The following is a 17,419-nucleotide window of genomic DNA, read 5'->3' as shown; positions in this document are numbered from 1 at the left end:
ATTCAATGACAAAAATATTGTATTACATTATAAATTATGTTTTTAAACTAAATTAATAATTTTTAAAAGAATTTAAAAAAAAATACGCATAATGGCATTGACAGCTATTACAATATTAACTTAAGATATATGGAGGTTCTTGGAATTTAATTTACAAATGCTGCTAAAAACGACGTACTGTGAATGCCAAATGGTGTATTAAATTTACGAATAAATAAAATATATATTAATATTATTTTCTGCAAATATACATGTACTGTGTGACATCACATTACAAAATATTCCATCAATATTATATCAATCTTATTCCTCAATATATACTTTTATATAAAAATTAAACTATATATTGAACAAGAATACACCTTAACACTGGGTAGGTAAAAATTTAGGTTTTAATTTCGATAAAAAACTTGGAATGGAAATTATATTTAGATAAAATATCGATTTGAAAAACTTATGCTCAACCCAACAAGAAAGAATTAACATTAAAGACATTAAAGAGAAAACTGCATTAGGTGATTGGCTCTAATTAATTCTTCAACATGAAAAATGAAATAATTTATTTTCTTGATTGTACTTAAACCAGCCTAAGTGATTTGAGTAAAGCTATAGAGAATAGTTAGCTACTCAATGTAGAGATTCTGTAAAACTACCTCTTTAAAACACAAAATAACTTGTAAAGCCTCATACCTTGTAACTAACGAAGTATTGCATACAGAGGTATTTATTATTAGTATAAAGGATGAAATCAATAGTTACTAGTGTGAGTTGCTTAAATAGATTAGGTAATAATTGTAACCATAAGCCTCTTGGGTAATACTGGTGTATCTCAAGCAACTGGCTAGATTTACGTTCTTAAGTTAAATTATTGTGATTAATTTGTTATTTCAAACTATCTTTAGATAAATTTTCTATTAATCTTAATTAATTTATCTATATTAGTTCAGAAATTTGTTAATTGTTACAGATATATGTAATACATTGCAAATATATAAAATGTAATGGGTTCAGTTCGTTATTCTTAGTTAAATTTAAAATTAATTTTAATATAAATTTTTAAATAAATAAATTTGACAGGACCCGAGTTCGATTCCTGGTACTTGCAGTCTCAAAAAAAAATTATTTAAGAATACAAGAATTATTTCCAAGACCACTGATGATGGGTATTTGGCAATATTCGAAACAATTGTGTGGTCAGCCAAAAATTCAATTAATTAAAATAATATAAAAATGAATTTTTGTTGTTGTAGTTCATTAGTGTTTGAAAAAACCTCTTTATAAATAAATAAATAAATATAAAATTAATAAAAAAAGTCCTAAGTATAATTTTTTTAAAGAGGAGTAATGACAATAGTTCATTTTCTTTTGAACATAATGTAGATATGTATTGAAAATTTCTTTTAAAATTTATAGAAATAATAAATTATATAAAAATACGCAAAGCTTTTCTATATATTTCGATGAGCTATGAAGTTAATAATGAACAAGTTCATAATGAAGTTAATTACTCACAACTCCAAATGTTATCAACCGCAAAACAATAAGCCAAAAATGTATATTGCATATTAAACTGTTTGACTACAGGCAATATAAAATGAGAAAATAATTGACTTCAACCAATTTATTTATTATCACATTAACCAATTTGAAATTTTTCTATTTTAAAATAACACATAAAGTTGTTTTAATTTAAAAGAAATTTTTTATTAAAGAGCAAAATGTATTGTATACTTCTTGGAAAATTATTAACAAGAAATCAGACCCAAAATGTCTTCAACTGGTAATGTTTATTAAACATGGACCCGTAGGCTAATGCAATGATAGCTTCTTTAACCAACAAGAATTTTTAATTTTACTTCTTGACAATACGAGGATATTTCTGTTGTTTATCTGTCATTTTAACGAAATGAAAGACAAACAATAAATTTTCTTCGTTTGGCAATAATTTTGAGTTATTTATCGTCCTTATATTTCTTAAATGTTACATTACCTAAGAAATTTAATATTTGCACAATGTATAACAAACATACATAATTGATACCATTAAAGCCTTAGAAAAATTTTCATAGGAAAATGTCATAGAAGCTCCGTTTGTTTGGCTAACAAATTGTCCTGCATGAGGTCAAATATTGATAGATACTTTTTGCACAAAATATATAACAGAATATTTATAAGAAAAATATATCAGATTGCAACCTAATTACAAAATGACATGCAGAGAAGTTTTATAAGAAAATGGAGTAAAAGCCTGATTTTCCTAAGACCATTTTTGAGAATATCTTCAGTTTTCGGTATGGTTTCGATAATATTTATTATTTCGATTAATTATTTTACGTATCAAATTTTTATGCGCGATATTTATATTCAAGTTGGAAAACAAAAATGTATATCACTTCTTTTCAATATGTTTTTTTACTACTAAATAACATTAATAAAATTCAATTAATTTATAATAGTGAAAAAATATATTTTTATATAATAAAATTAGAAACAAAAACATGAGTTAGTAAATAAAATGAACAATTAGAATAGTACAAATACTCGTAGTACTTGTAAATATGCATAAAACAAAAATAAATATCATTTTATATATTTTGAAACAGTATTTTATTTAACAAATTTAATAAAAAATAATGAAATAACAAAAAAAAAAAAATTACATAAAAAAGTATATAAATGTACTTTCAAGCTATCCATATCTGAGTACAAGAATTCTCTGTATGATGTAAGTTGTCTGTTTCTGCGAATACCCTGCCATTAAAGCATAGATAACGTAAAAATTAGATATTCCTCCTTAATCGTGTAACTCTTATAGACCGGTGTCATTTGACATGCCTTTTGCAACAAGAAACAATGCTATCATCTTTATATCTCATTTCTTTATTCAAATATTTAGATCTAGTTTGTTTTTAGATAACTCTCTTATAATTGCCGAAAGGTCGGATAAAACTCTGAAGTTAGCCCAAAAACCTTTTTTATTTATTATCCCTGTGAAAAATAGAAAACCATTTTTTTTAATTTTTATGAATATGTGATGACACTGAGATCAATTTGGCAGAACAAATTTTGCTTAATTCTGAAATATTTATTTGTCCAACTTTTTGAATTTATAAATTAGATTTTTGGAATTCATCCGGTAACATTTCGAAAACTGGGCTAAGTTTATATGGGCTCAAAGATAGAGATTAATTTTTTTATTTTAGTAAAGGACTATTTTACTAGGAGATCATATTTTTTTAAAATTGATTTGCAAATTAACTGTTTTTATTATTTTTTTACAAACATTTTATGCAGATTTAACTTTTGGTTTGATTTCTTATATTAAAAATTGTAACGGCACAGATTGTTCATTGCGAGATCCCGACAATCTGGGATCATTGCAATAATTTTCTACTATAATAGATAAAAAGAATCAAAGAGAATATAAATAACTTATAAATTTTATTTCAAATAAATGTAAATTACATATTCATTCGAAATGAAACTATTGACGAGATGGAAATGGCAAAAGACCGACTGTATGTAAAAATGGTATTGGTGTAACACCATCTCTATATCAAAATAGTTTTGTAATTTTATCACCTAAAAATACTTTTCTTATAAGTAGTTCCTTGTACCAACTAGACCCCAGCGATAAAAGCAAAAAAAAATTTGTTTTTGCAATAGTTATTTAAGTCGAAATATCAATTGTCGATGTCATCTAATTAGGTATATATTCTTTAAGTCCACTTTAACAAGTTATTATTCCTCCAAGTTTTCTCATTAACAGGCTAAACCTTTTCTTTGTATTATATTGTTTAGAGTTTTATTCTTCAAACAAACATAAAAATTTGATTTTAGATAACGTAAAATTAAGTAGAAAAAGTTAAAGTATGTACTCTTAGCTTAAACGATATATGAATATAAATTGTAAATATTATGCGAATACATAATATTTTTATGTACTACCAATTATAGAACTTTATGGGAATAAAAATTATAAATTTAGTCAAATTTATTAAATATGTACTATAAATATTTTACAATTGTATAATTGTAAGCTATATAACAATATAACAATATCAAGTACATACTATATTAAAAAAACCTTAAATAATAGTAAATAAAAATCAATGTTAAAAGAAATTGATGACAAATTTCTATTTTAAGCTTGAAAACTTCCTTTAATTTCTTTTATTTTTAATTGAAAATAAAAAGAAAGTTGGCGAAATATACTTTTATTTCAAGATTTGAATAGAAGAAGTTTGAATGAAGTAAAAAGGCTTTAAAAGTATTTAGAGTAACTGATATACACATACAATATGAAATCTGATTTTAATTCGCTGTTCTAAAAAAATTTGTGGAATATTTGAACTATATCTTGGTTAAAGGTTTTTTAAATTCTTAAATTTTTGCATTCTATTAAACTCCCAAATGCAAAATATTACGGTAAAATAAAATATTTTGTCACTTTACAATTTTGTCTTAAAATTTGAGATTTTTAAGACATTTATATATTCTTATGAAGACAATTAAAAATAAAAAAACCTTTTATAAGAATAATGTTTATCATATTTTGATTTATATAACAATTAATTTTTTTAAAGTAAGCAAATTACTTTATTTAGTTAATTATTTAAAAAAAATTAGAAAAAGCTTAAAGGAGAATAATTTTTACCATATTGAGATGTAAATAATAATAAATATCGTCAAAACAAACAAAAATTTTTTAAACTTTTCAAAATTATTATTTACAATTTAATTTTTGACTAATTATTTATATTATTTCTTTGTCAATAATATTAATTTTTATATATAAAAATCATATATAAATTATATGTGATCATTTAGTTTAGAAATAATAAATATTAAATTTATATAGAAGTATTATTTTATTAATTTATTGTTTTAATTCAATTTATTGATCAATTAGCCGTTTAAAAAATAAAAACATTAAATAGAAATATATTTTTATAAATGTACATTTCTTATTAAACAAAATTAATTATTTATAAATATGAAATATAAAAGAATTAGTTTTAAAAATTTCAATTTTACTTACATAAATTTGTTGTATTTTTTGCTGTAACACAAAAATTAAAAACTTTTATAATAAGTTAAATATAATTTTAAAATGTTTTATTCAACAACACTCAAAAACAATCATTTACAAAATGTTTTATTACTTTCACTAAATTTCTAATGTTTTGAATTTTATCCTTTTGACTTGTTGCTTGTTATCCTGCAACGAATATTGTGTTCACAGTACAAATGTCGGTTAACTTTTGAAGTTGTTTGTTGGAACTAATGTGTACTTATATTCTGAACCAGAATGTTGATAACAGTCAAAACGCAAACTCCACCAACAACATTCGGAGCACATTAACAGCAGCCACCCACAACACAACGAACAACCAAAAGTAAGGCGCCCACCAATTTTAGCGCTTCGTGTTGTGTTAAATTCCGTGTTTAACACAAATAAAGAGAGAAAAAACTGTTGCTTCTTTTGATGTTGACAACAAATTTGTTGCTGTCGAAACTAATAATAATAATAAAAAAATTTTTTTCTAGGAAATGTTTAAGATAAAATTGTGGAGATTTCACTATATTAGAGTAGAAAGCATTTCCAATTCACGGTATTAACACAAAATTCACCACAAAGCGCAAATAAAAATTTCAACATTCTCTCCGATTGGTTGTTGGAATTATGACGTCATATGAAAAGCAATTTAATTTAAAGGGGTTTCAGCTTATAAACAATTGTTACATTAAAGTGGGTTAAAGCAAAATTATTAATTATTTATTTTGAGTTAATTATTTATATAATTACATATAACTATTCTTGCTTATTTGGTTAATATTTAATATTTAATATTTATTTAATATTTAATTTATCGTTTATATAATTTGCTATTTATATTGCTATTGCTATTTATGCTTATTTTGATTAAAATTTTAGTTTTTGTAAAAATCATTTACGATTTTTTTAGTACGATAAATTCGTCTTAATTTCGTTACTCATACGCTACGTTGTTCACAAAATAAATAACAAAAAGTTTAACAGAGTTTTAAAAACGTTGAAGTTCGTTGTAAGAAGTTTTGCTTTTCTTGTCTAATTTATTATATGATAAATCGAAAATATGTTTTTTATGTATGTAATTGACTTGCATTAAATAAAAATAATTAAATTAATGAATTGGCTTAACTACGTTCTAGTAAAAGCGAAAATATCATTTACATTTATTTTAATAAAATTATAGCTAAAAAATCAATTACATCATTATAACATCAAAATAATTATATTTTATTTGGGTTTAACTTAAATGAGTTATAAGAACGCTATTGGAAACGCATTTGTTTAAAATTTTACTAAAGCTTATCGACAGATATTGGATTTCAACAAAATTAATCGTTGTGTTCACTTAATATGTCGTAAGATTTTAAAAAGGTGGGTTATTATTATTTGAGACCAGTTTGTTATATTGTTTAGTTAATATTTTTGTAGAAGGCCATATTTTTTATATTTTTTTTTATATAAATACATAAAAAAATTGTTTAAATATTTACTTTATGTTTCATTGGTTTTTGATAACATTTTCAGTGATACCCGAAAATTTTATTATATTTAATATTTAAAATTAAAAATTAATTTTATTTTTCATTATATATATTAACAATAATTTAGGGTTTAATATGTTTTTAAAAAAGTACCTTAAAAAATTTTTTGACGAACTTAAAAATCCACTCGATAAAACACATATTTAATTACAAAACATTTTCATTTATCTTTTTTAAGAAAAAGTTAATTTCATAAAGTATTTGTATTTAATTATTTGTAGGACAGATGACAAAAATGATAAAGAAAATAATTAAATCAAAAAAGAATTTAAAGAATTCAATTAAAATAGTTGCACTTTATAAATAATACATAGAAATATAAATTAATGGAATGCTAGCTTTTGACGGACCGAAGCACGGCAATCATCAAAGATCTTTTATGCTGCATGTCAATCACATATATATATACTCAGAAGTTATATTGACTAAAATATCTTACATCTAGAATACCTCCTACAATCCATAAATAGCACAGAAAAAAACAACATGGTAATAAAAAAAGGTTATTTTAACTTTCTTTACTATTTCAAATGGAATACTCTTTTTCTTTATTAACATAACATCTGACATCTAGATCTACATACTTCTAGAAATTTTAGATGAGCAGACTTTGATAAATTGTGTATACCTAACTTAAGTACTTGAATTTAACACTGCTATATTAAATTATACTTTCGATACATCCTTTTGTATTAAATACAATATATTAAAAAAGTTTTCTCTCAATATTGGTTAAAAGTTAAATATGTCCTTTAAATATTTAAACTGCAACAAATCAACTTTTAAATTATGCAAACGAATATATGCAGCATAAGTAATGATGAAAAAAGTTACGAGATATGACTTATTTGTTCATTAGTGGAAACCTTGTCTTCCTTTGCATAATCCTGATGGCGTTTGGTCCTTACATGCATACTTATTACTCATCATGGTCTTGCTTTACGCATGCAAATAACGTAATATTGCACATTACTTCGTGAGAATTTTCCCTTTCAAACGCGTTTGCCTTTTTCATCCTTCATTGTACTTGTTACATTTTAACTTAGACAATACGTAGAGTTTTTTCCACATCTTGTTCCTTGACATTTTCAAAGTGTTACATTCCTTAATTTATCTTTGGACGACATTCAATGGTGCTAAAGGCATATGAGCTGTTACTTTATCCCACACGATGCTTTATTTGAAATATTAATATTGGACATTGAGAATGTATTTCCTTTCAGTTAAGCAAAGGTTATCAATAAATATTTACTATTATTATTTATATATTATATTTATATATATATAAATATATATATTTACATTTATGTATTGATGTAATGCTGCCTCATAACATCAATTAAATTAATACTTGTTAAAATTCATTCCATAAATATAAAATTCTAAGCTTAATGTAAGTATAAAATGTAGTAATTAATCATTTATGATAAATGTGTAAAATTGAACAAAAAAAAAAAATTAATGCTAATAAATGTTTAAACCTAACCATATTTAAATTAATTATAACAAATATATTAAACTTGTGTCATACATATGTATATATCTGCATTTTAACACCGATATTTATGTGACTATACTTTAATTTAATTTCTATAGTCAAAAACCAAATATGTTGGAATTGTGTCCTTAATTTATAAAAGATACATTTCTGTTTCAAATGATTAATTACTTTCAAAATAGTTTTTATTTTAATAAAATGCTGTCATTCATATAATATTTGTTATTTAAATGAATGAAATTTAGTTGTTAGTAAATTGACCTGAAAACATTACTTTGGTGTATTTATAAATCATTTTTTTTTGTACTATTTTTAAATCAAATTTTTAAAAAATTCATTTATATCTATATTATTTAAAGATATATATTTAACTAATATATTGTTTTATTAGTTATTGTCGTTAGATAGGTCGGTGCACCTTTGTTGGTAGACATTGTGCTGACATCAAGAGTGGGAACGATAATTTTTCCCGGCTTTTCATACAAATTCTTTGATGGGCTTTTTTGTCATAATTGTGTTGATATTCGCTATAATATATATTATATATATATATATATATAATATATGTACATTAATATAATATATATATATATATATATTATAATATTATATTATTATATATATATTATATATATATATTATATATATATATATATATATATATATATATATTAACATAAATAACTGGCGGTTCATTAACATATTTTAGAATTTTTTAAATTTTATTTCCTTTAAAATCTGCTTTTATGACTGCTTTTCAAATATAATTTACCAATTCTTTTAAATATTTATACCTTATACAGTAATTTGAAAATGATCTTTTTTCATATTGTTTTTGGAAAAATATGTTTTGCTGAATGGACAGGCGGAGTAACGGGAATTCGAGACAATGCTAGTATAATATATAATTAATCATTACTGTAGTAACATGAACTGATAATTCTGATACAAGTTTTAATAAAAAAATTATATTTTTAGTTTAGGTATTTTTAGTTTAGGGCCTGTCCGAGGAGACGGAGTGTCGACTCTGCTTAGAAGCAGACGAGACTACCAGTCACATTCTCTGTAACTGCCCAGCCTTGATTTGGGCAATGAGGAGGTCACTGGGAGGAAAGCTTTTCTCTCCTTCTGACATTAGGAGGTCCTCAACGGACGACATTCTGGCTTTCATTTGAAAAGCGGAATATCTTCTGTTCGGTTAGGGTCAGTTGCAGCACAAAAGATCAATCTTGTCGCAGTGCTCTGCTCCGTTGGGAGCTTGTACCCCGTTTATTTCTATTCTATTCTATTAGGTATTCTACTAATGCTTCTATTAATTCTTTTAATATAAAATAAAATATAATAATATATAACCATCAATATTTTAAACAATTGGCGATGTATGTTTATTTTACATTTTATTAAATTCTTAATTGTATATTTATAACGGCTCAGTTAGTTGGTGACGCCTAAGTTAGCAAGCTTAAGCTTGATAATATCGCCATTCGGATTGTCACTAAGCTAAACTATCCTTGGTGTTGTGCTATCCTCCGATCACAGCTTCATCTCTCATGTTGATTATGCCATCCGCAAAGCGTAGTTTAGACACACTCAACTAAAAAATGCCCTTTGCAGGCGCAACCAGCTTAACTTTGCAGTTAAGCTGATCTGCTATTGGCCACTATTGGCTACTCATTGGCCCCTTACTTATGTACGCTTTCCTCATTTGGTTTGCAATTTTTTCCTTCCAGATGGAGAGAATCTGCGCTCTGAGTAAAAAGCAGGGAAATTGCTTTTTGGCTTAAATGAACCTAATCCGCTAGGTATTAATCCTCTCGCTCGAATCTCTCTCTCCTATACCGGAATAGGGTTGTATCCGCTGCACGCGGCTGCAATCTTCAATGTTCATTGCTAAGAGGTGGTTTTAGTGGGTTCAAGTCTCACATTGTGGCTTTCTATGCTTTTCACCTACTACAAAATTGCTATTGCTACTGCGTAAATAGTAATATCATTCGAGAATGGTAAAAGCGTCTCGCTCCCGGAGAGAGAATAGAGTAATATCTGTATTCTTGCTAATGACAGGATGAATTCTGTATTGTTGCGTATTGTTGTATTGAGTTTTCAAATTTCTCTATTTAATTTGTTCAAAACAAAAAATATTAAATTGGAAAACATTTCAGATATATCAATTATTTATTTTAATTTTCACACTCCTAAGCTTGTGTTTCTAAAAGCTGATTTAAAGTTTTTCTCTTCTCATTTAGATATCTCAGCGAAATGATTTGTTAGTCTTTTTTTGAATCGTCCTTCTATTGGTCGTTTAAGGTATGCAGCTGTGCTTTGCTCCTGCAGGTTTCATGTAAATGAAACGTGTGGTATTTGATCATACTTTTAAATATTCATCTTCTTCTTGGTGTTATATAGATAGTCGTTTCTTAACGATGGTTCCCTTTGTCTATACTCTCACGATTGTATAAAGATATATAGTTGTGAGTGTTTACAATCTTCATCACTTATTTGTGACAAATCACGCCTCTTGTCTTAATAGAAGAACTTCAATAAAACATTCAAAATTTAAAATTTTTTTCAGTACTTAGATTATTATTTCATTAAAGTTACTCACGTTGTGGTATATTCTGTGGTATATTAACATATATCAAACCGCTAACATTTGTAAAATTCTTTCTTTCGATTGGAAAGGTATTGTGTTTTGTTGTATATTTTGTTATACATTGATATATTATGAAAATATTAATTTATAGATCTGCTTTCAATATTTCTCTGATTGACTAATCCAGTTAATAGAAATATATATTCAATGCTTCAAGTTTAAATAAATTTAATATTTTAAGAATAATTTGGTTTATATAATTTTTTTCGGAGTAATTGCTCAATGTTAAATAATAACCAACTTTTTAGATTAGTTTTAGAAAATATTTTATTGTTATCGATTATAGACTACAATCATAATTTAATTTAGTAATAGCTAAGTTGGAGTTATACTTTTAAATAAAATTAATAAAATTGTTTATTTAATTTTTTGCCTGTTGCGAATTGTACGACAATTTCCATTAATTTAATTGACATTTTCCCAAAAAATACAAAACCAATAAGTGCTTCCCATACCGTCCCGCGCAGATGGGTCGACTTTCCTAATAGAAAATTATGACCTAATTCGGTAATTAAATTTCGCTTAATTATCTGAAAAGTAACTAAAAATCGCTTTCAATGAAAATCGCACCATAATTTTAAATACTTAAACGCCGCGTGAAATTGAAATTTTTATTGAAATTTATGTGGAGCCAATTATTTACAACAACAATATTAATTTCAGGAATACTTACGAGTCCATTTGGTAACTTGGATACGTCGTTAAATTGTATGAAGTGACTCTCGATTGTTGCTAATAGTACACGTAATTATTATAACAAAAGCAGCAATTAGTCGCTGATATAATGAATGAATGACGTCAGTTTCAATGAATTTAGCAAAATGTATGTTAATTTTTGCAGTGTCGACCGCTACATTATTTAATTAGAATTAAAAGCAAAGGTCGAATTCTTCGGCACAATTGAAAAAAATTTAATAAAAGTGTAATTTTGTTATTCCAATACTTTCAGTTTTTTTTTTTAATTTACGTGTGACATTGGTGCACTTCTCACTGTGTACTTCACGTGCTTAGGGTATGTATTTCACATAATGATAGCACGCAAAACGTTGTTGTTTGTATTATGTGCTCTATTATTTTATTATTATTATTTTTACATTATTTATAATGTATAACAACTCATTTGTGCAATTGTACAAACAATCGATCATAAATTTGAACAGCAACGACAAGTTTATGATTTGTTAACACGGCTATGTGACTATATTGCGAAGTCATCAAGAACAGTCACAAATCTAACCACCAGAACTAATCCCACCAGCGAATGCGTATATTTTTGATATTTTGTTCATTTTATTTCCTTGGAGATTAAATACGAAACAATTGATGTGGGTGTGTGTTTATTTGTTGGCTATAGCTATGATTTTGTTTTGGACGTAATGATTATGTTTGCCATATACTCGTATGTAATTTCACAGATACTGATTATGCATTCTTTTACTGCTAAAAAATTAAATGTGATCAATTTGTTTATCTTAAATGAATAAAACATGCTTTAAAATATAATGTAAAAAAATATATGAATTATTTTATTATAAAAAAAAACTTAATGCAACTTTATATATGTAAAGGTTTCTAATGAAAAATTATACCTTGTTTACTTCAAATGTAATTCCTTTATCTAAATATTTTATTATTCAAAGTAAATACGTTTTTGCACTCATTGATTGAATTCCATGTTATGCCAGTCAAAAAAACAAAAATACTTTTTGTTACTTATAAAATAATGTGAATAAACCAATGACGAATGTCGCGCTATCATTGCAATAAATTGATTTTGTTGCGGGGGAACATTTGTATAAATTAGTCGGCGATCGCCAGATCCATAAAGGAATTCTATAAAGATGTAATAACATTATTATTACAAGATTTACTACTTCAAATTCATATTAACCTTTTTTTATACTTTTTTAAACCTAGAATATTAAGTGCCCTAAAAGTACGAGTTATTAATGAATTGTATGTTATATGACATTCCAGAAATATTACATACGAAATGATTTTTTAATTTTTTTGAACAGATTTTTATTCTTAAATATTTAAGTTTCTTTTAGAAAAAGTTGTGCATATTTAGATCAATTTCAAAAAGTTATAGTTACGATCATGGTAACATACTGGGTAATGAGTCTGTAGGATGAAAGAGTAACAGCGCCACTAATTAAAATTTTAAAAATTTTATTATTCATATATATGTATATATATATTTTGGGACGTTTGGACAGAATACCGTCCAACAAGTGGCCCCGCTGAAGTGAAGGATTATCCGAAGTAGATCACGAAACGAATTGTGTCGTTTTTCGACCTTCGATTCTTGGATGTTGTTATTGAGTTAAAGTTAAAGTGGCTTCCGTTAACATAACTACATCTCTTGTTATTGCAAGCAGTTCATTTAGCTTGAGGTTGGCTGCCAAGTCATCACCAACCCAATGGTGTCCTAACACAGTCATCCTCCTGGTTGCCAGTGTTGGACATTGGTACACTATTTGCACCGCTGTCTCATTTTTTTCTAGACATAGTCTGCAAGTGTCTTCCTCAACAAAAATTATATTTTTAAGGTGAAACTTAGTGATGTAATATTTTTCATTTAGTTCAGCTATTTTAGTAATGATACTTTTTATATTTTCAGAACAACATATTTAAAACAAATTTTGTGTTTTCCTTGTTAGACTCTGCTTCATCAAAATAATTGGTAGAGAAGTGGTTTATCTAAAACTATTGGTAGCTAACACCTTAAAAAATTTCAAAGGAACATGCCGGCTTTATTTTTTTTTTTTGTGATCCATTTATTTTATTATAATCTATCAGGTATGAATGACAATGAGTAATTTATATTAAAAAAAAATTAAACCGACATGTTCCTTTGAAATTTTTTAAGTTGTTAGCTACCAATAGTTTTAGATAAACCATTTCTCTACCAATTATTTTGATGAAGCAGAGTCTACAGGCGGGCACGTAGAACCTTTTGTAGTAAATATTACCTGGACAGATTTTGACTCATTTGGTTTGACACGCCAATTTTTCATCCAGAGAGCAACATTGCAGTTTGGTGAAATACGGATTGGGTCACTGTCAACTTATAAAACTGATAAAAACTGATAAACTGATAAAAACTCTCATCGATAAGGGGAAGCTCTACAGTATATAGAAGGGAAAGCATTGGTCCCATTATGCTACCTTGAGGTACTCCTGCTCCTATATCATGAAGTACTGTAGTTTCGTTTCCATGCTTAATGAAAAAGTGCTTTGCCGAGATATATGATTTAATAAATATGAAAAACTTTAGGGGTAGATTGAGTTTTAGTTTGAAAAGAAGGCCCTAATGCCATACCTGATCAAAAGCTTGTGAAATATCTATAAATGCTTTATTTTGCATGAGCATTTGTCTATAAAAAAGTTTTTTTCGAAGTGGGTGCCGCATTTGCTGACAGCTGATGATTTTCAGAGCTGTTCGGAGCTATTAAATTAAAATAAATAGGATCTTTTTCGATTTTAACAACAATGAAAAAGAAATTTTAAATAAAACAAGTAATTATGCAAGAGGCAGTGTTTAAATTGATTAATGTTATAAAATACAATATTATTTTTAAACTATGAAGATTTAGATGTTGCTAAGAAGTCCAGGGTGAGGGCTACGATATTTACAAATTTTAAACCACTAAGTTAGTGGAAGCCACCTCTTTCAAATGAATGTAGTAGATATTCACTGCAGTGTGGAAATTTTAATAAATAGGGAAAAAAGCTGAGATTAAAAGGCTTGGCTCTTAGAAATTAATGTTAATTTAAATCAGCAGATATGGGCGTAGTGCAGGTGAAAAGAAGGTATGTGAATGCTACAGTTGTGGCGGAGCCACGGTTTTATCGAATGAGGTATCAGGGAAGTTTGATGCGCATGGCGAGTAAGCTTTCAGGGAGGAGATATCAATATCGTTTATAAGAAGAAAAGAAAAACCATTATATTAAAATTGATAGTCTGTTTTCATTTGGTGCCTATACCTTCACCATCAAAAAATCACTTTTAAAGTGGCCTTCACAATGCCACTGACTCTTTTTTCATTATTGAATGTTGCTTAGTTATGCACATTTATATTATCATAATCATAATATAAAAATTTAATTATTCTCAAAGCTTTATTAGGTAAAAGTGCACTATTTGTGAACTTTGCCTCTAAACTTGTAACTTTTTATTGTTGTATCGAATTATGCGTTAAATACCATTAAACTTTTTGTCTTAAAATAATACAACATAAATATTTTAATTACATTAATTTTATTAATTCAATTTTCTAGGGTTTTTTTTATATATCAGAACTTCGTGATGTATTATTATTTATAAATAATAAGTAAACATTTGCCTTAAAAATACTTAATATGCATACATACATAAGTATGTATAATGTTAAAAAAGTGCTGCCAGGGTAAATAAAGCAATCGCATAATATCAAATGAAATCAAAACTCGTATAACTGTAAAGAAGTGAGATAAAAGAAAATAAAAAGCATTGGTATAACACACATAAAACCATTAAAGTAACTGAATACACAAAGCATAAAAAAACACGAACACCGATAGCAACAACAAAAACAAAACCGATATGAAAACAGCAGCCAGCAAAGAAAACAAAAAACAGAGCTTGCAAAGCATACAGAAACATAAAAAAACAAAATTGATGCAGTGAATAAACAAAAAAAAACTGAACAGCAAAAGAAGTAAGAGCAGAAGAGTTTGTTTTTTAAATTCCTCACGACGCAACTGGTATAGCAAGTGGCGCACGTTTTTCGCTGCCATTGATTGATTCTTGAAGCCGATCCCAAAGTCGTGACAAAGAAAATCGTGCAGCAACGTCAGCGTCGCTGCAGCAGCGTATCTTCACTCTATTAAAAACATAAAAACGTTCTTGATGCTACGGTACTATGCGTACGGCATATTTGTGGATCGTTGCTGCTGGTCTCTGTGACACACTTTTCAAAGCATATAGGCATATAAGTAAGTGGTAGTCAGCAGACATAGAATCCAGAAGTAGGTCTCACATTGCTTTCATAATGCAAATCGCACACCAACTAGTAACAACAAACTTGCCTACCTATACAGATACACACAAATACATATACTTAACAACATATGCTTAATATTTTTATGCTGTTTTCAGTTCAAAGAATTCTTTCACTTTCTCATTGTAAATACTGTTCACTCTCACCAAAAAGCTTTAGGAATGAGTTGGTGTAAATTATAACTATTTTAATTTTTTTTTTGTCTATAAATTATTTTTTTTTATTTGTTGTTTTAGTTTTCTGATTATATTTTAACTATTTTTTGTTAATAATAGATTAATTTATATATATATATACATAAGTAAAAAAGTTATTAACATTTATAATTCACTCTCTTTCTCTCTGTCTCTCTCTGTTCATGTTGGAATATTAAAAATCCCACGTGATTCATGTACACTTGCATATTACAAATACTTATAAATATTTACAATGCATTTGGCGAATGTATGCGTGTGAGTGCAAGTGTATAATTAAAATATGGGTCAACAGAGCAAATGCTCATTTCGTGAAAGAGTGCCCCAAGAATATAAGAACAGAATATTAATACATTTTATTGCCTTCACCTTCTTTTGCTCGCATAGGAGAAAACTTGCATTTACCGCTTTAAAGTAATATGAAAGTGATTTTCTGGCTTCAATTGAAAGCGAATTCGGAATATTTTTCTGCTTCTTCAAATCGCTATAGATACGTGACTCAAATCATTTTTTGTTTACAAATTTCATAAGGAGTTCTGCAGAGTTCTTTATGAATTAGTTCGTGTGATGTTTGCAATTAGTGAATGTAAATTAATATGAATAACATAAAGAAATATAGTAAATATAGTAATTAGTAACAAACAATAATGTTATTTAAAAAGTTATAAAACTGAAAATAATAATAACTTTGTAGTTTATACGACACTAATATCAAAAAATTTCAAAATACTTTAATTACATCAAAGATCACATACAAGCATCTATACATTCATATTTACTTAGTACACGATATTTTCTATAGATTTAATTGTTTTTTGTTTTGTGATAGGTGCAAAACATCGAAAGTCATAGTGTGAGATTTGAACCTAATAAAGCCACTTCTTAAGAACGGGTTGAAAAGATCTTAGCCATACGGTAAGGATGGAAATTCATAAACGTTTAAGACTCTTAAAGAGTATACTCTATGGTGACTATATCCGTGATTGTATAAGAGAATTACGTGGGAGGAATGATCGAACTCATTGAAAAGCAATTGGGAAGGCCTATGGAAAAGAGCTGGAAGAAACTCAGTGGAAAGTTCCTCGATTTGCACAATATCAGGAGAGATTATGGCTACAAATTAGATATCTGCGCACCAAAGATGAAATGTAGTCATCCAGTCTTTCCTTGATCGCGGTATAATCAGAAAATTATAGTTTAATAAATGTTGGCCTCTAATAGTGGTAGTGACTTACAGTCAATTCTTATCCTCTCTTTTTCGCTCTTATCAGAGACTTGTTTCGAAATTGTATTCATTAATTGTAATCTACGAATAGATAAGAAGATACTGGGCTCACTTAGATTACATGAAGAAGACTTAATGTATTACCACAAGAACTGATAAGACACACTAACATAATTAGTAAACTTAACTACAGTTTCCATGTCCATAAAA

At 26.8% G+C, this 17,419-nt stretch overlaps 1 protein-coding gene across 1 annotated transcript in view; it reads right to left on the bottom strand.

Moving 5' to 3' along the window:
- Positions 1-1,897, bottom strand: part of LOC119676207 (nucleolar protein 14 homolog) — a 4,045-nt gene extending 2,148 nt beyond the window's left edge. The window contains exon 1 of the mRNA XM_038087442.1: positions 1,870-1,897. Coding sequence (XP_037943370.1) covers positions 1,870-1,897 — 28 coding nt within the window. The remainder of the gene's footprint in view (positions 1-1,869) is intronic.
- Positions 1,898-17,419: the final 15,522 nt, after the last annotated feature.

The sequence above is a fragment of the Teleopsis dalmanni genome, chromosome 2 (assembly GCF_002237135.1).
Source record: "Teleopsis dalmanni isolate 2A chromosome 2, ASM223713v2, whole genome shotgun sequence".
Lineage (NCBI taxonomy): Eukaryota > Metazoa > Arthropoda > Insecta > Diptera > Diopsidae > Teleopsis > Teleopsis dalmanni.
This window is presented reverse-complemented; position numbering and strand designations above follow the sequence as displayed.